This window comes from Vipera berus (genome assembly GCF_964194415.1).
Source record: "Vipera berus genome assembly, chromosome: 2".
Taxonomy (NCBI): domain Eukaryota; kingdom Metazoa; phylum Chordata; class Lepidosauria; order Squamata; family Viperidae; genus Vipera; species Vipera berus.
Genome location: NC_138203.1, coordinates 234,438,371 through 234,457,097, shown reverse-complemented (window position 1 = coordinate 234,457,097; position 18,727 = coordinate 234,438,371). Strand labels below are relative to the sequence as shown.

Below are 18,727 nucleotides of genomic sequence, written 5' to 3'. Positions count from 1 at the left end.
ACCCAGCATTGCGGTTGCGGCCCCCGGTCTACCCAGCACAGCGGCTGCGGACAACCCAGGTCTACCTAGTGTTCCGGCTGCGGCGCGAACAGCTCCCGGTCTACCCGTTGCGCCAGCTGCGGAGGACAGCATCCCTGGTCTATCTGCCGTTTCAAGTCGGCGAAGTGTCGGGCATGCGGGAAAACCGGGCACATCGCGGCGGTCTGCAGGAGCAAGCAGCGGGGTAGCCTACACGAGGTGGAGGCAGAGTTCCAGTTCGCTACAGGTACCGGGGAGCGGTTGCCGGGACTGACGGTCAGCCGGACGGCGGGACGTTTTTCTAACAGGGGCCCCTGCGGCACTAACCCCAAAAATAAAACTGAGGATGAAGCTGCAAGGGGTCCCCTGCACGATGGAGCTGGACTCAGGGTCAGCCGTGTCCATCATCTCCGCCAGAACGTTTAAGGAGATTTGCAAGCGGAGCGGCCAACGGGTTCCTTTGAGGCCATCCAGACTGACCCTCTCTGATTTTCAAAATTCACCCATTAACGTCCGGGGGGAGGCGGTGAGGGTTCAGTACAAGGGGTTTGAGGGCAAATTAGGTGTACTGGTCGTCGAGGGCCAGCGGACCAGCCTTGTGGGGTTAGGGTGGTTCAACACGCTGGACATCGGAATCACGGGGATTCACCAGACGCGGAGCTGCCTTTCCCTTGAAGCCGTCTGCAAGGATTTTGTGGACGTGTTCGACGGGCAGCTGGGAAGGTACACAGGTCCCCCAATCTCATTTAAGTTAGACCCCCAGGTGCAACCCATAAGAATGAAGGCTAGGAGGGTTCCGTTCACGCTGAAACATAAGATAGAGCGGGAATTGGATAAACTGGTAGACCAGGGGGTGCTAACGCCAGTCGATGGAGCGGAATGGGAAACCCCCATCGCAACGCCGCTCAAGGCAAACGGCGAAATTAGAATTTGCGCCGACTATAAGGGGACCATTAACCGAGCTTTGAGTGCCCATTCCTACCCGGTTCCCGCGGTCAGCAGCATCCTGGCATCCCTGCAAGGCGGGTCGGTGTTCGCTAAACTGTATCTTGCCTAAGCTTATCAGCAGCTGCCGGTAGACCCAGGGGCTGCTAGAGCACAAACAATCATCACACACAAGGGGGCGTTCCGGGTAGACCGGTTGCAGTTTGGGGTCAGTGTGGCTCCTGGAATATTCCAGGAGGTGATGGAAAGGACTCTCAAGGGAATACCAGGGGTTTGCCCTTATTTCGATGACGTCCTGATCGCAGCCAGCTCCGAGGACGTCCTGGCAGACCATTTGAAGGCAGTACTCGAGAGGTTCAGGGGTGCAGGGTTGAAGCTCAAAAGGGAGAAATGCAAGATTGGGGTAACTGAGACAGAGTTCCTGGGGTTCAGGATCGATGCTCAAGGCATCCACCCATCTGCATCCAAAGTCAGGACAATCAAAGAAGCCCCTACACCCCAAAACAAGTCTGAGTTGCAGGCATTCCTGGGCCTCCTCAATTTTTACCACGCATTCCTGCCACACAAGGCCACAATTGCTGAACCCCTACACAGGCTGCTTGACAAGCAAGCATCCTGGGACTGGACTGACAAACATGCTAACGCATTCAAATCACTGAAGAACCTGTTAGCAGGCAATGCCACAGTCACCCACTTCAGGGAGGACCAGCCAATCTGCCTTGCTTGCGATGCATCCCCTTATGGGATTGGGGCAGTTCTCAGCCATTTAAGGGAGGATGGAACTCAGACCCCCATCGCCTACTACTCCAGGACCCTGTCAGCTGCAGAGCGGAACTATGCCCAGATAGACAAGGAGGCACTGGCAGTGGTTGCTGTGGTAAAGAAATTTCATGACTACCTTTATGGTAGGGAATTTCTAATTTATACAGACCATAAGCCATTATTAGGGTTATTTACAACAGAGAAGCAGACACCACAGATCCTGTCACCCCGGATGTTACGCTGGTCCATATTCCTATCCGCATACTCATGCAAACTGGTACACAGGCCAGGCAAAGAGATGGGGCACGCCGATGGCCTCAGCAGACTTCCCCTAAGGGACACTGAGCCAGACCCAGCACCGGCTGTCCAAATACTGGCAATACAGGAACTGCCAGAATGCCCCCTCAACGCAAGGGACATAGCCACAGAGACCCCCAAGGACAAGGTTCTGAGAAAGGTACAATCATGGGTGAGCAGTGGGTGGCAGGACAAATCACCAGGGCAAGAGTTCATTGCTTACTTCTCCAGAAGGCATGAACTGTCCACACACAAGGGATGCCTCTTGTGGGGAAGTAGAGTCATCATTCCCACGAGGCTCAGAGAAAGAGTCCTCCAGTCATTACACGAAGGCCACCCAGGGATAGTAAGAATGAAGGCCCTGGCAAGGAGCTACCTGTGGTGGCCAGGGTTGGACAAGGAGATAGAAGAACTAGTAGCGGGGTGTTACACATGCCAGAGGACATGGCCAGAACAACCACACGCACCAGTCCACAAGTGGGAGGAGACACACTCACCATGGTCCAGAGTGCATATAGACTATGCAGGCCCATTCCAGGGCCACACATTTCTGGTTGCAGTAGACAGCCATTCTAAATGGCTGGAGGTGGTGCCTGTGGGCAACATGACCTCAGCAGGAACCATTCAAGCATTGAGGGGGATGTTTGCTACACATGGTCTGCCTGATGTAATCGTGTCAGATAATGGAACACAATTTACCTCCTCGGATTTCCAGGTGTTCCTGAGGACCTTGGGATTTAGGCACGCCACTTCAGCTCCCTTCCACCCTGCCAGTAACGGATTGGCAGAACGATTTGTGCGGACGACAAAGGATGCCCTCAAGCGCATAGTACAGGGAAATTGGAAACAAAGACTAGCCACATTCCTCCTACACCAACATGCAACACCCTGCACCGCCACAGGCAAAAGTCCAGCGGAACTCAGATGGGGCAGACGCCTCATAACAACTTTGGACAGGCTTCACCCAGACAGGGTAGCAGCAGACGCCGGGACCCCCAACATCAAAACAAGCTTCAACACAGGAGACCCCATCTGGGCTAGGAACTATAGCACAGGTCATCCATGGGTGCCAGGGGAGATATTAGAGCAAACAGGACCCCTTTCCTACAGAGTAAGGGTGGAGGGGGGACTCCTTTGGAAAAGGCACCTGGATCAGCTGAGGAAAAGGGCTCCTGAAAGGGTTATAGAGGACACACTGGGGGCGGAGGAGGAAGAGCCAACACAAACACAAATGCAAACACCCAGGAGGATTACCAGAGGGGCACAGTGGCAACCCCACCCCAGGCAGGATACTGACAGAGAAACCAGGCAGTCACCAGAACCCAGCAGAACACAAAACCCGGGCACCGCAACACACACACACACACACACACACACCACAATCCACCACAACATTCACAACAAGGAAGAGAGCCTAGACATAGCAGCACACCACCAGGTGAACCAGTCCCAAGAAGATCAAGCAGGCCACACAAGGTTCCAAGCTACCTCGCAGACTATGTGCGTTCTTAGGGGGGTGGAGTAGCAACCGAGGGATAACATTGTAAACTCTTGTATATGTAAAATTTGTGTATAGTGTAAATAAGTGTATATAGTTATGGAGACAGAATGACAGAGGGTAATTCCTCACTATGGGGGAAGGGGTGTAGTGTATGCCTTTAAAGCATACACGGAAATGTCAGCACAGCAGGGGGCTGGACAGCTCCAGGCTATAACCGCTTTGGCGGGAAAGCCTGAATAGGGCGAGTCGTTGACAGCCCCAGGGCATGGTCAGCTCTGGCGGGAAGCCAGGGTTTAAATCCATTGGCCACCTGCACTGGCGGGAAGCCCAGGTTTAAATCTATTGGTCACCATTCACCTGGGCAGGTATAAAAAGACGCCAGGTAACCCCTTTGCTCCAGCTTCATTTTCTGACTCAATGAAGAAATACTACCCAGCTCAAGTGTCCGTCTCTCCGTTCAACCACGCGACTTTGCAATCACCCAATACGTTACCGTGAGGAGTTCAATGGGGATAGGTGCTGGAAGCTTCTTATCAAATTTGTCATTGAGTAGCTTAATGAGCAAAAGGGCAACCATGGAGATCAAGGCAGTGACCATACTACCAGTGTGAGTTACAGGTAATTTTGAGCAAATCTCCACAAAAGTCTGTGGGGAAAATAACAAGATAGAGGAAGTTATAATTTGAAGACACACGAAAACTGATGAAAGCACAACTTCTGGGTGTCTACCTGTGCTTACATGGATCAGTGACAACGGCACAGATTTCTCTTCCACGCTGATTCCAAAGACATATTTTAGCTGGGAAACCAGCACGTGGACAGCAGCAGCTGTGGTGTAGCCTCGCACCAAGGGCTCCGAAAGATAGGTGGCCAGAAATCCAAACTGCAGCAGGCCAAGGGTAACCTAAAAACAGATCATTGGTGAAGTTACACCTGCGGAAACCAAAACTCTCCCAGGATTTTCTAGAGCATTTTTCTTAAGTCATCATTAGCCCAGAGAGCTAATGACCAAGAAAGCAGAACAAATGCTTAACTATTGCTAAGCAGGAAAGCCCAACTTTCAATAATTTGGAAGCCATTGCGCTCCCTGGGATCAAGCTATTTTTAAATTCAGTTACAGACTGTTTATTTAGCAGGAAGCACCTACTCAGTCACTCACAATGGGCGATCAGCAGCCCTTAGAACACACACTTATTAACTATGCAGGAGATGGCATTTTTCATTCCTTACAATTCTCTGCATATGCACCCTACAGCTTCCCTGTTCATTCTTTTCTTTTTTTCCTGTTGGCTCCCTCATCTTTTGTTTATTTGCTCTGCAAATAACTGCCTTCCAACTTATCCACGTCACTGTCCACATTAACTACAGCTATCTCATCCTGCCTAATAATAGTAAGACCAACCCTTTCAGCCTCAGAAATAAAGCAAATTCAATATTTCTTATTTTCAGATTTTAGGTATTGATTCAGCTTACGCAACCAGGTTTTTACTGCATGTTTATCTCCCTCTTACCTGGAATAGACCCACTAAGCAGGTGACTGCAGCTACCAGCTCTATTCGGGCTGCATCCCTCCTGGTTTCATTGACAAATGTTTTATTGGTGCCAATGATCACTTCCAGATATTTTCCATTTGGTTCTAGTGACTCTGTCATACTTCCTAACATCACAGAAATGACAGCAAATGGACCTGTGGGAAGACACCCAAGGTTTGAGAGAACCTTTTTATCTCTTCTTCTGATTCAAATGTTTTTTGAAAGGATGTCTATTTTCCTAGACCATGTTAATAAACATAATATGATACAAGAAGCATATATCCATTGGGCGAATAAATAAATCTGTGCTGCAAAATGTGTTAATAGAGATGTACTATCCAGTATTATGTTTAGGTACTGCCAAATTTAAGGGGGCGGGGGAAACAAAGCACTTTGAAGGTCCTGCTGTTTCATCTTCCTTCTGGGCTATCATTTGTTTCAACCCCCCCCCCCTTCTTCTTCCTGCTGTTGCTGGCTCTCCTCACTTTCCCTCTACTGCTCTTCTCCTTGCAAAATATTTTCTGCTTAACTTGGAAAAAGTACTGCGCCAGCCAATTGGAAAATGCAGCACATTTAAAAAATGGAGTCTAAAAAGGATGTCCGTGCAGTTACGGTTTCCAGTTGTTCAAATAAGTGCTTTCTTTGATACTCTTTCCACAAGTCTTTTGGGGGCTTCCCAAACTTATGAATTCTAGTCCTATGATCCATCACTGGTGGTGCCATTGGTGTTCTGCCTCTAGTAAATGTGATCCCAGCAGGCATCTAAATTAGCATTCTCTGCTTACCAACAGAGATGTGTCTCGATGTCCCAAAAAAGATATACAGCAGAACTGGATAGAAGGCCGAATACAAACCATGGACTGGAGGCAGCCCTGCTAGGAGTGCATATGCCAAACCTTGGAGAAATAGAAGTGGAAGTTACCACACATGTCATTAACACTTCATTTCTATTTCACTTATTCTAGTTTTGTTCTCCCGTCAAGCACTTTTTGTCAAGGATTTTTCCCTTAAGCAACTCATTTCCATTCTTTCAAAGCATAATGATGCAAAAACCAAGGCAGATTTTCAGTAGGTTTTCCTACAGAAGAAATGGACGTTCTCCTAGGATAATGAGCTACAATTTGATTCTATAACCACCTGGGAAGCTACAGGAGTCCTTACCAGAAGACTAAGGAAGGTTGGGACTTCCAGGTTTATCAGGTCTGGTGTAGATCTAGTGTGATTAATTGTAGAAATGAGAACAGAAAACCTCTGGAAAGGAAATTGCCCTCATTTTCATCCTTAAAAAGCCTCTTGCAAATAGCCCAAATCTCAATGTGGAAATTTAGAAGTATTCAAGTTTTGACAGTAGACATTTAAGTAGACATTTAAGATAGTAAGCATTTAAGATGGCATGATGTGTGAAGGTTTGTGTCCAGAGGCTCCCTACAATTTCTATAAAAACCAAGCTAAGTTCATCCTGCTGAAGTCAATCATATTATTATTGATTTTTGACAGTGAAATTTAGCAGGGCCAGGCTACAGCTTTCCAACTTCTTTTCTGTGCCTATTTCTACTTAGCATTCATTGATTACTATAGCTTTAGCATCCAAAGTTATTTGGGAAAGTCCAGTCCAGAGGAAGAGAACTCATCAGTCAGAGAATTCCAACTGGCTGGATCAAGGAAGAGGGACTTCTGTGCCATTGCCCCTTCTTTGTGGGACATCTGGCCACTAAAGCCCCCAATTTCCTAGCCTTTCGCAAAGGGGTCAAAATCTGGCTGTGCAGCCTTGCATGGGGGACCACACAGCCATGGGGTTGGCTGGACCCATGACAACCCCCCCACACCTGTATTAACAACTGCTAATCCCCCATCTTGGAATTTTGTAATTTTATATTTGTATAATTCTAAACTTTTTAATCTTAAATTATTCTGATCTGAATGTTAATTTTATTGATTATATTGTACACTGCCCAGAACCTCTCTCTGATAAATAAATAAGCAGAAAGGGGCAAGTGGTGTTTTGAAAAGCAGATGGTAATAACACAGCAAGGTTACTTATACAACTCTTGTTCTCCTCTCAGATGTGTGCAGGACCGATAATTGGTTAGAGGATATTTTATTTTCTCGAGATCCCAGGACTCACAAGAAGATCTCAGATAACATACCCTGTGGGAGATGCATAACTGCCACACTGAATCCTGAGGTGATGTCCCCTAGTAACCATTCTTTGACTGGGTAGCGTGGCAACCATCTAAGGATGGGCAGGAACCGAAATAGCAAGTTCTTTGCGATTGATCCTGAGCATCTGGAAAAGAGGTGGACAAAGGCCTTTGCAAGAGGAAAGCAGGCTCTTCAATTTACATGGACCTTGAGGGAAGTGGAACAATGAGAGAACTGGGAATCTGTTCCATAAATCATGAGGTAAACTTGTGCATCACTCCCAGGATCTATCATAGATGTGCACTCAAGGAGAAAAAACACAATGGCTGTGCCACATTATGACGCAGTAAAAAGATCAAATTCCAGAGTTGCAGTATTGGAATTTTGAACATTTTGATGGCTAAGAGCAGAGGTGGAGCTGCTCCACCTACTGCTAACTAGTTGTGTGCAACAAATGGCCACAACCTTTCTGCCCCCCCTTTTATTATTTATTAAAAGTGCAACAGAGCATGCAGCTGTTAGGCAAGGTTTTGCTCCAGTGTTTGGCAAAAATAGTTAGCTACTATCGCAAAAATCACATTAAAAAGTGAGGAGGGGGGAGGAAAAGAGCTGAGCAGTGCTAGTTTTCAGGTCCTGGCCCATATGGACACTTCCACCATTGGCAGCTTCATCTTTTCACACAAAATCCAATGTTCTTTTCAAGACCTTTTAGGCAGCAGTGAGAAGCAATGAAGTATCACCAATAAAATGTAAAGAAGTACATGAAGAAAGTCAAGAAATGTCTACCTCTTCAAGGCTACTTTCTTTTGTCTTTTGTGGAATACCAGAAGGTTCCTTTGGGAGAGACACAAAACTGCAGTGATGGTTGAGGCAAAACAGGCCAAACTATCTTATTTAATGTAGAGGGAGAGAGCAGTTACCACATAACCTTGATTTACTGATTAATATGAGTTGGATATGTGGACAAGGGAACCATGTTATCTAATTTAGAAGGGGGAAAAGGCTTTCAAATCTGGGTGTAACTGCAAGAAAGAAGTTCGAAGTCACTTCTTTAAGTAGTTTTTTTCTTTTTTTCTTTCTATTGTTTTAAAACACCTTTTTCTTTCTTTTTTCTATATTGTTTCAGATTTATTTTTTAACTGTGTAAAACAAATTGCATATTGTTTTGGGTGCACACATACACACACACACACACATGTATATATAATGGATGAGAAAAATCTGACAAGTTTGAATGTTTGCAGACAGAAGAAGCCTTGCAAGAGGGCACTAAACATCTTCTATAGATCCAAAATCCCATATACAAGCTCTCTGAATATTTGGATGTGCCATGTGATTCTTTTCTGAGGCACACTCTCTAGGGAGGACAGCCTGGAACCTAATGTTGCAGCATGAAATACCATATTGGAGTTCCCTGTTCTCAATCAGTCAACAATATCCTCTTCCATGATGTTTACACTTCTCTCTAAGTTCAGTTTTCCGTTTTCTCTACTCCGTGGTCAAGCTACCTGTTCCGGAAATAGCTTCTGTTTGTACAAACTGTCAGGTTTCCCCAAATTAGGGAGGTCTTGAGAATTGGTGGGATTTTTTTTTGGTTCACCTTAGTAATAGCACAAATATCTAAACATAAAAGAGAGATCAAAGAGTTTCATGAATGGGAAACCATTTATATGCTGTAGCATTGTCATATAGTTCTTTTGTTCACTCGGAGTTGAGGGCAACGTGTTTTCCTTGTCCCCAGAGGGGAAATACAAGTAGTCCTCGACTTACCACTATAACTGAGCCCATCATTCCTGTGGCTAAGCGAAACACCTGTTAAGTGAATTTGCCCCATTTTACCACCCTTCTTGCCACAGTTGTTAAATGAATCACTGCAGTTTGTTAAGTTAATAACACAGTTGTTAAGTGAATCTGACTTCCCCATTGAGTCTACTTATCAGAGGGTCGTAAAAGCACATGACCCCAGGATACTGCAGCCGTCATAAATATGAGCCAGTTGCCAAGCCTCCAAATTTTTTATTACATGACCGCGGCTATGCTACAACGGTCATAAGTGTGAAAAACAGTCACAAGTCACTTTTCTCAGTGCTTTTGTAACTTTGAACAGCCACTAGATGAACTGTGGTAAATCGAGGACCATCTGTATTCTGTCATCATTTCCTTCCAAGCATCTGCCATTCGGAAGGAACAGCTTACTTTCCCTATGTTTCCCAAGGCCCTTTCTCATCCATCTTTTCCTAATCTAAAACATGCTTTCCTGATTCTTCACACCGCTAGTAAGGATTAGCAATACTTTACCTTATTTTCCTGATCTTGGTGGAAAGTGACAGTCGTGAAATCTGTTTTCTCAGGCCGATCTTCTCTAGCTCAGATTCACTCAGAGCTTCACCTGCACTTTCTGCCTTGGAGTGGCCTGGCTCTCTGTTTGCCTCCATGCCCGCCACAGTGATCCCACCTGCTTTGTGATTCAGCCTTGGGACTACGAAGAGAAGAAGAAGCACCACTGACGCTAATGTTCCAGAGGTGGAACGACCAAGGTCTGGTTGACCTCCATCCCTGCTGGGTTCTCAAAAAGCCCTAAAAACGTGGAGGTTGAAAGTTTGTGGAGGCTGTAAGGTGGACATTAATTTAATGATGACTGGTGTTGCTTACTGTAGCCATGTATGTTTGTGTGTGTTTACAGAGCCGCATGTTTTAACAAAGCCATGTGTTTTTAAACACAGAATAAAAATGTGATTTTTATTATTATTATTTTTTAAAAAATGGATACTTTCTGTTCTGAGTTCTTAAATTTTATCTTAGACAACCAGAGTTTGCATTGCAATATAAATTAATCAGATGAATAAAATGCATAATAAATGTATTCTGCCAATTAAAAAAAAAATTAAACCAGGGTCCTTGAGTTCTATCTTGAATTTTTTAAATAAAGGGCTCATTAAAAAAAAATAGAACCCAAAATTTTAAAATTCTAAGGTATGTTTTAAAGCAACTGGTAGATATCCAAGTAGCTATATAAATAAAATGGCTCCTGAGGAGAAAGGTTTTTAAAAGGAAAGAAGAGAGAGGGTTGAGCCTCGCTTGCAGCTTGGCCCATTGCCAGTAGAAACCAGTTATATCTTCCTAAGTCCAGGAAGGGGTGATGTCATCATTTTCCCGTCTCCAGCTTAGTGTAAATGCCACTGCCTTGTGTTTTTCAGCTCTGATTCAAAACTGGCCTTGGTTAACCCCAGCTGTCTCAAGCCCTTCGGAGAAAAGAGTCTTTGTTCCATTCTGCTGACAGCCTCACCTCCAAATGGCTGCAGTGCTTGGCACACCGGCTCCTGTTCTTTGAGCGGTCACTGCAACCTTTTCCTCACCCAATGGGCACTCTTTTGTGTTTCTGCCAGCTTGGGTGAGGCATGTTCACCTTGCCTTTCAACCCCCTGTACTTCCATGTCCTCTATTTTCTTATTTTACAAAAATACGTTCTGTAAATTGCAACTTAGGGACATTGCATCTTTTGTTCCTCTAAAGCTTAACTGCCAACTCTTTTGTGCCCCAGAGTTCACTTGGACCTACAGAGGATCATAAAAAGGAAAGTAGAATCTGTTATTTTTATTTGTTTATATCCCACTTTTGATATTTTTTATAAATCGCTCAAAACAGCAAATATACATAATGCTCTTTCTTCCTCTTATTTTCCCCACAACAACCAACCTAGTATTCTGTTGCTTTGATCATTATTATTTTTATTTTTACCGAAGACTCAGGGCGGCTTTACAAACTTAGCAGTAGCCAACAGAGCAACAATGCTGTAATAAAGGGGCGGGGGAGAAAATAAGAGTCTGTTTTACTGTCAGGTAATGCAGCAAGGGGCCGTGATAACATCTTTGTGTGCAAGCATCTGGGAAAGTAAAGAAAAGGTGCATGGACTAATAAGAAGGGCACTGTAGGCCAGTCCATACAGGAACTAGTCAATGTGGCTTGCCTTCCCTACATGGATGGGAAAGGCAAGGAGCAAAGAAATGAGCAATCAGATCTTGCAGTAGCCATGATCTGGACTGAGCTCAATCTGGCCCAACTCACTGTAACCCAGGTTGGAATTTCTGAAGTTGACCTAAGAAACAACTGGAAGCAACAAGGAAGGCAAGCAGATTGTCTTGCGATGCAGAATTTTCCAGAGTAGCCACTTTGAGCCAGCCTTCCTTCCTTTCTTCCACTTGCTTCATATTTAAAGGAGGAGGAGGAGGAGGAAGGAAGGAAGGAAGGAAGGAAGGAAGGAAGGAAGGAGAAGAAGAAGAAGACTTCAAAATAAACACATGTCACAGCAACTAGCATGCATATAAGAGATTTCATCTGCAGTGAAGAATAGAATAAAAGCGTTTCTCCCTGTAACAAATAATTTTGAGTAGTACATTGTGCTACACTTGGGAGCATAAAACTTGTTTTAAAACAGAAGATTGGGAAAGAAAAAGTGTCTATTTCAATCAGGTTGGGTACTGTTTATAGCAGAAATAATTCTCAGGTGTACTTTACAACAGATGATTGCAGAGGAACACTCATGCATTTATCTGGTAGCCTGTAGACAAGGATATTCTGATTTACTAATGTTAAACTCACTAGCTGAAGAGGTTTTTGGTTGAATAAAATATGGCACATGCTGTAATTTACTTAACAATCGTCTTACACCAGGATGTCTTATTAAGGGTTGAGATGAAGACCCACCACCATGAACACCACCCACCATATGGCAGCCCAGATGTATTGGAAGAGGTTTCTTTTGGTGCTCAGAGCTAGAGCTTGGCTTGGTTTGGAGGTAGGTAGGTAGAACAGACTAATTTCTGGAAGCTAAATGCCATCCAAAGGAAGATTAAGGCCTGGCAGAAAGGACCAATGACTATATGCGTAGACTCTGGGCTCTCAGCCATTGTGGTTTTCAAAATTTCCCCAAGCATTTCAGGACCAAGGTAAGTGGAACTACAAAAAAGAAGTACAATAGGCAGGCAAAATAATTCTTCTAACAGTTCTTAATGCCGTGAGCATCTGCTGCCGGGCTGGTGCTGGTGGTAGTGATGGAACCTGATTGCGAGGGGGGTCAGAGTAGGCAAGGGAAGGCATTTTATTTTCTTCTGCTCTGCCGAAGACCCAAGGGAACAGCTCTATTTTGAAATAAGAGTTTGGTTTGGAGAGACATTTTTCACTCACAGAAAACATACAGAATTCTACCAGAAGCAAATATCAACTTTGGAAGAGAGATATTCCTCTGCCAAAAGCAAAGAAAGAATTGTATCATTGGATCCTAAGTGGTGTCCCAGTTAATATTCTGACTTCATTAATTATTACCTTCCAGGCTGCGATGCATTAGATATGCATTCCTGCAAATACATGGAGTTTGACCAGATCCAGGAACCAGAAGGGGGCAATCAATATGACTAAACACCATAGAACTCAGGGGAGAAAAATCATTTTGAATATTAAGAGAGGCAAAATATCTCCCTTTGAAAGTGCAACCATAAGGCAAAAAACCTCCCAAAAGAACATCCTTGCCATAATTCTGCTAGTGCATAGGAACTTTACTGTATTCCCTCTCGGCAACTTAAACATATTGATTATGCTTGTGAACATGTCAAAATCTAATTGAGGAAGCCATCCTATAGAATCATTTCACCTGACCCATTTCACCCTACCTATAAGGAGGTCATAGCATCTGGGTCTTGTTCCCTTTAAGAGCTGTTTCTGCCACCTATTTTTTTCTGTATCCCTAAGCCATTTGCTGCCTTATCCCAGGGCCAGTCTTAAGGAAGTTTTCATAGTCATTCTAATTGGCTTCTATGTGTTGGGTGGAGGTCACCGTCTCCTGGATTGCATCAGGAAATGAGTTCCAGAGTTACATGATAAGGTTAAACTTCCCAGCTCAATCCTCTCTATGCAAGCTGGAGATTCTAGGACATGATGAAAGACATTTGGGAGATGAGTGGGTCAATTGCTCACCCATGCATCAGTAAAAATGTTAAAAGGAATAGAACAGGGGTCTTCAAACTTGGCCCTTTTATGCCTTGTGGACTTCAACTCCCAGAATTCCTCAGCCAGACATGCTGGCTGAGGAATTCTGGGAGTTGAAGTCCACAAATCATAAAAGAGCCAAGTTTGAAGACCCCTGGAACAGAAGATGGTTTGATGAAGAGGTTTTCCCCTCCTTTCTTTTTTCCCATAATTATCAGCCAAGAGTAGACAAATCTGCTTCCAGTCTTTGTTCTTTTTTTCCCAGAGGAGAAAAAAAAGGATTTTATCCTTTCTCACTAAAATACCTTTGGTTATTGCCTAATCATGGATGGCTTTTAATTCTGTTAAATATGAATGCAAATCAACAAACTCCCTTCCTCAAAAGGTCTGCAGCTGCATTGATAAAAATGCAGGTCTTTACATGTTGTCAGAAGCACCATCACACTCCAACTACTCCTTGTCAGGTTGCTCTTGGGGCTTTACAGAGCTTATCCTTATTACAAAAAGTGGGAAATGCATTATCTCTTGCTGCTTTGTTGACTCCAATAGTTGACTCATTAAGGCTGTTACCCATTCTGCACTTGTCTATCTCATGGTCAACACTCCGCTATTTGCTTTTTGCGTCACATAGATTTTTTTTTTAATCCCATTTATATCCCAGCCTTCTCCGAAGACTCAGGGCGGCCTACAATCTAAGCACAAACCAATGTGCTTAGCAATAGCCTTCATTCTATGTATATACCTGCTTATTAGGGCTTTCGGGCCCCCCAATCAGCATTATTACAAAGTCAGCTTATTGCCCCCAACAATCTGGGTCCTCATTTTATCTACCTCGGAAGGATGGAAGGCTGAGTCAACCTTGAGCCTGGTGGGATGCGAACCTGCACTAATTGCAGGTAGCTGGTGTTACCTAAGGAGGCATTAGCCCACTGCTCCACCAAGGCTCTTACCAAATTTCTAAGACCCTTCACAGATGGAAGGTGGATTTAAATGCTGGGGCCATGTTATCCGAGGGTACATACTGTCTAGACCCTTGGGCATTTTCCCTTTTTTTGGTTTCTAATAAATTCTTTTTATCTAATACAAGAGCTGGAATTAGATCCAGTTTTCTTAATGTAAGATTGCCCATTGATCTATCTCTTGTTTCCACTCACCAAAACATCCACATATTTCACTAAGGGATAGGATTTTGACTGGAAACAATGTTCACTTTAAAAACTGGGTCTATGTTTGAAAAATGGAAGCCTACAATTATTTTCTTACTTCAATCCTGGAAGCCAAAAATTCCTGACACTTTTGTTATTTGAGCAGATTGAATTTTCATATTTACAGACTTTCCTCTAAAACTGTAATCCATTAGAGATATGGCTTGCACACCAGCCATATGTAATCTTTTTTTAACATTCATTTTCAGATTATTCTTAATCAATTGACTGAAAAAGGGTTTGGCAACTTGGCAACTTGTTCATTATTTTGCAAACCTTTCTAACTCTTAAATATGCCTTAGTTTTGCCTTAATTGGGATATTGTAATATTTTAATTCTCACGGTCAATAATTGTTCTAAAGTCACCAAGAAGAATAATATTCCTTTTATACTGGATTGTTGCTTATCCTACAAAGTCAGAACAAGACTTATTCAATTCTGTGATGAAAACTGGGTCTATGTCTCAGCTACCAAGGCAGAAATGTATACCCAACATGTATACATATATATAGTTCACTAAGATTGCTAAACAACAATTTAGGAAGATCCTATCTTACATCCCCACCCCTCATTCAGGTATAAATTAAATCACATAGTAGTTGCAAAAGGACAAATTGATATTCAGGAAAAGAAGTTTATGATCGGTAGCACAAACATTCTTGACAAGTCAGGAATTATGACTAAAACGTACAAGGGAAGCATGAAAATAAAATGGGAATGGGAGCAGGAATAATTTAGCATCTGGGACTATGGCTTGCTACAAATATTATCTGGATTGTAATATTTTGTGAATCCCACTTGTACAACATTCAACATAAGTATGCATCACAGTAAGCTTTAGAGTCAGTTCCAGCTCTTGAGACAAGTGCCCCAAAGTTCTGGTTTATAGCATTAATTTTTAACATTTCTTTTACTAAACTCAAATGAAGATAATTTTTAACCCTCAAAAAGCTACTAAATTCTTACCTCCATCTCAACTCTTTACCACCATCCCAACTACCCCAACAGAACTATTTCTGTTTTCTACTTTTAATCTGTTAGTTGTGGCTCTACCTTTTCTCAGGGGCAATTTGTAAGGGAATGTAGGGATTGCCCTCTCTTACCTGATGGATGTCACACAACTGCTCAATTGATAACACATGTTGCAGACAGACAGCTTTATAACCCTGGGCTTCTGAGCTTGGCTCGGAATTAATCCTTGACAGTGATCTTTGAGACGCCACTCCCTCTTTGCTTTAGTGCCGCTATACTGGTCCTGCTGCTTCTCCACTTGGATGAGGTTCCAGAGGCATTTCTGTTGTGCTTCTTGGATCAGAGCCCTGGCTTGGCTGATGATTTGGCCCAGGACTCTGGGACTTTATCAGAGTCAAAATGGATGGATGAGGGTGATCAAACTTGAGACACTGCCAGCTCCCCACCCCCACCCCTCTGTGCATTTGGCAGAAGGAGCCATCCAGACAATCTTTCCCCTAATCAGGGATAGGCTGGGCTTCTCATCGCTAGCACTGATGTTACCTAGTATGAGTAATGAAACAACTGCAGGAAAACAACCAAGCTCAGAGAACACCAAGGACCCCCCATGCTCAACCTTTGCTTGGATTAAGACCAATCATAGCTTTAGAGTGCGGGAGGAGGAAAAATGATGGATCACCTGACAGAATAAAACCTTCCCCCCCCATACCAGGGAAAACTCAAGGTTGCTTAGAAAGAATGAAAGAAAGAAGTCGTAAATATTCAGGATCACAGTCATTCTGATTCAGAAGGCTGCTAGGGACAGGGTCTATCTTTCTGAAATCTGAAGGGTGTCAATTTGGCAAAATTGTTGTGTGGAAACTAATGGAAAGGAGCAGGGAAAGTAGAACACCCTCCTGGAAGCAGAATGAGGTTGGGTTAGTGTTATGTATGCAGGCACCTACATAGCAACAGCCACCAGGGGGCATTGGCCTGGACGGTTTCGGCGGGAAACCCAGTTTTGGCGGGAAACCTAGGGCCAACCCCATTGGCTGTCCGCTTACCTGGCTAGGTAAGGAGGCCAGGTAGCCCTCATTCCCCACTTCACTACCCCCCTTCTAATAAAGAGCTGAACTCACACACCGGCTGGCGTCTCTTCCTTGCGTCGGACCCACTACACAATAGTGGCGACGAGGATGGGATTGCTGCCGACCAAGAGCTGAAGTCACTGGGGAAACGCTCCGTGAGCTGAAGGGAAAGGCATTTTCCTTCCTTCTCCCCCACGACCGCCAGCCGACCGGGTCAGCCGACCGGACCACGCCAGTCACCGCATCCACAACCGAGACCACACACCGCACCTCGACCAAGACCGCAAGCCGCACTGCCATGGCACGAGCCAGACAACCACGCGATTTCAACACCCGCCATCCCGAGACCTGGGCCCGCTACCTGGCTCACGTTGAACTGTACATGCGGTTCAACCAGATATCCGAGGACGGTGCGAAGGCTGCAGCCCTGCTTTGCCTCGGGGGGCCAGCGCTGTTGGAGATCACCGTGAACCTGTTCCCCCAGGAAGCCATCAACACTGTCGCGTACCGGGACCTCGTGGCCAGACTCAACGCACACTTCAAGCCCCGACGCTCCAAGGTGGCCGTGCGGTCGCAGTTCGAGAAAAGGGACCAGCGCCCTGACGAGACCGGTGCTGACTTCCTCGCCACCCTACGAGAAGCCGCTGTCGCCTGCAGGTTCTCGAATTTGGAGGAGCGGCTACGGGACAGGTGGATGCAAGAGCGCCTGTTCGAGAGAGAGGAGGTTTCGCTCCAGGATGCCAAGGACGCCATCCTAGCCCACGAAGCGGCCTGCGGGGCCGTCCAAGCATGCCAGGAAACCAGGTCCGGCAACCAGGCGACCAACATCCACTGGCAAAGCGCCACAGAGGAGGACGACCAGAGCATCGACCTCCTCCAGCGGAAGTTGACCCCCGACCAGCGAGCCAGATGCCCAGACAAGCCAAGGCCTCCCAGCAATGCCACCAACCCTCAGAGGTGCGCAGGGTGTGGTGGGAACCACGTGCGCAGCCTCTGCAAGTTCCGGTCCGCCACGTGTCGGGCCTGCAAGAAAACAGGCCACATAGCCACGGTCTGTCATAGCCGCCGCCCCCGAGAGGAGATCCACGAGCTGCAACCGGAGGAACCGCCGTTCGAAGGTACTGGGGCCCCGACCAAAATGCGAATTGGCTATGTTGAGAGCCGGCTGGCCATTAACCACACGGGTAGCCGCCGGCTGCTCAAACCCAAAATTAGATTAACAATCCGCTTGCAAGGCGTCCCTTGCAGCATGGAGCTTGACTCTGGATCAGCGGTCTCAATCATTTCAGACGAGACCCTTAACTTCATAACCAGCCGTAGCAAGCAGCGGATTAAATTACGGCCTACAAAATTAACCCTGACCGATTTTCAGAATTCGCCGGTCAAGGTATAAGGGGAGGCCACCGTTTCGGTGGGGTTCAAGGGTTGTGAAGGGCACCTGGACGTTGTAGTGGTAGAGGGCCGCAGAGGCAGTCTGGTCAGGCTAGACTGGTTTGAGGCCCTGGGAATCACCGTCTCCGGGATCCATCGGATCCAGGGGGACTCCGTTGAGGCCGTCTGCCGGGAGTTCGCAGACGTTTTCGACGGGTCATTGGGCAAGTACACAGGGCCCCCCATAGTGTTCAAGCTGAACTCGAACGTTGCCCCCATTAGGGTCCGGCCGCGGCGAGTCCCCTTCGCACTCAAACACAAAATCGAGCGCGAATTAGATAAGCTGGTGGCACAGGGAATCTTAGAGCCCGTCGACGGGGGGGAGTGGGAAACCCCTATTGTAACCCCCCTCAAATCCAACGGGGAAATAAGGATCTGCGTCGACTACAAGTGTTCGGTGAACCACGCCCTGAACCCGCACGCTTACCCGGTCCCCACGGTCAGCCACGTTCTCGCTTCCCTCCAAGGCGGCGCCATCTTTGCAAGGCTCGATCTTGCGCAGGCGTACCAGCAACTCACGGTTACTAGGGAAACAGCTGACATTCAAACCATAGTAACACACAGGGGGGCGTTCCAGGTGAACAGGCTGCAGTTCGGAGTCAGTGTTGCTCCTGCCAGGGCCAAACCACACCCAGACGGTCCACCCGGCCACACAGGACACCTGCCTACCTATCAGTCTATGTGTGCAAGTGACCCCCACACAGTGGCGTCGTTGTGTTTTTTTATACTAGTGTTGAATCAGTGTACATAGTTGTAGTTAGTTGCAAGTTGTTTCATTGTTATGTGGTTCTTCTCTAAGGGGGGAGGGGTGTTATGTATGCAGGCACCTGCATAGCAACAGCCACCAGGGGGCGTTGGCCTGGATGGTTTCGG

At 45.9% G+C, this 18,727-nt stretch overlaps 1 protein-coding gene across 5 annotated transcripts in view; it reads right to left on the bottom strand.

Moving 5' to 3' along the window:
* SLC26A6 (solute carrier family 26 member 6) overlaps window positions 1-15,677 on the bottom strand; it is a 39,225-nt gene extending 23,548 nt beyond the window's left edge. For 2 of the 5 annotated variants that reach the window (XM_081321013.1, XM_081321016.1), the window contains exons 1-7: window positions 15,488-15,677; window positions 9,496-9,676; window positions 7,203-7,342; window positions 5,841-5,951; window positions 5,035-5,210; window positions 4,263-4,427; window positions 4,017-4,169 (exon numbers count right to left, since the gene is read on the bottom strand). In XM_081321013.1, the coding sequence (XP_081177139.1) occupies window positions 4,017-4,169; window positions 4,263-4,427; window positions 5,035-5,210; window positions 5,841-5,951; window positions 7,203-7,342; window positions 9,496-9,632 (882 nt within the window). In that variant the 5' untranslated portion in view covers window positions 9,633-9,676; window positions 15,488-15,677. Of the gene's footprint in view, window positions 1-4,016; window positions 4,170-4,262; window positions 4,428-5,034; window positions 5,211-5,840; window positions 5,952-7,202; window positions 7,343-9,495; window positions 9,677-10,483; window positions 10,734-15,487 lie in introns of those variants that run through there. The other 3 variants (XM_081321014.1, XM_081321015.1, XM_081321017.1) reach the window with 3 other exon arrangements.
* Between the last annotated feature and the right edge of the window lie 3,050 nt (window positions 15,678-18,727).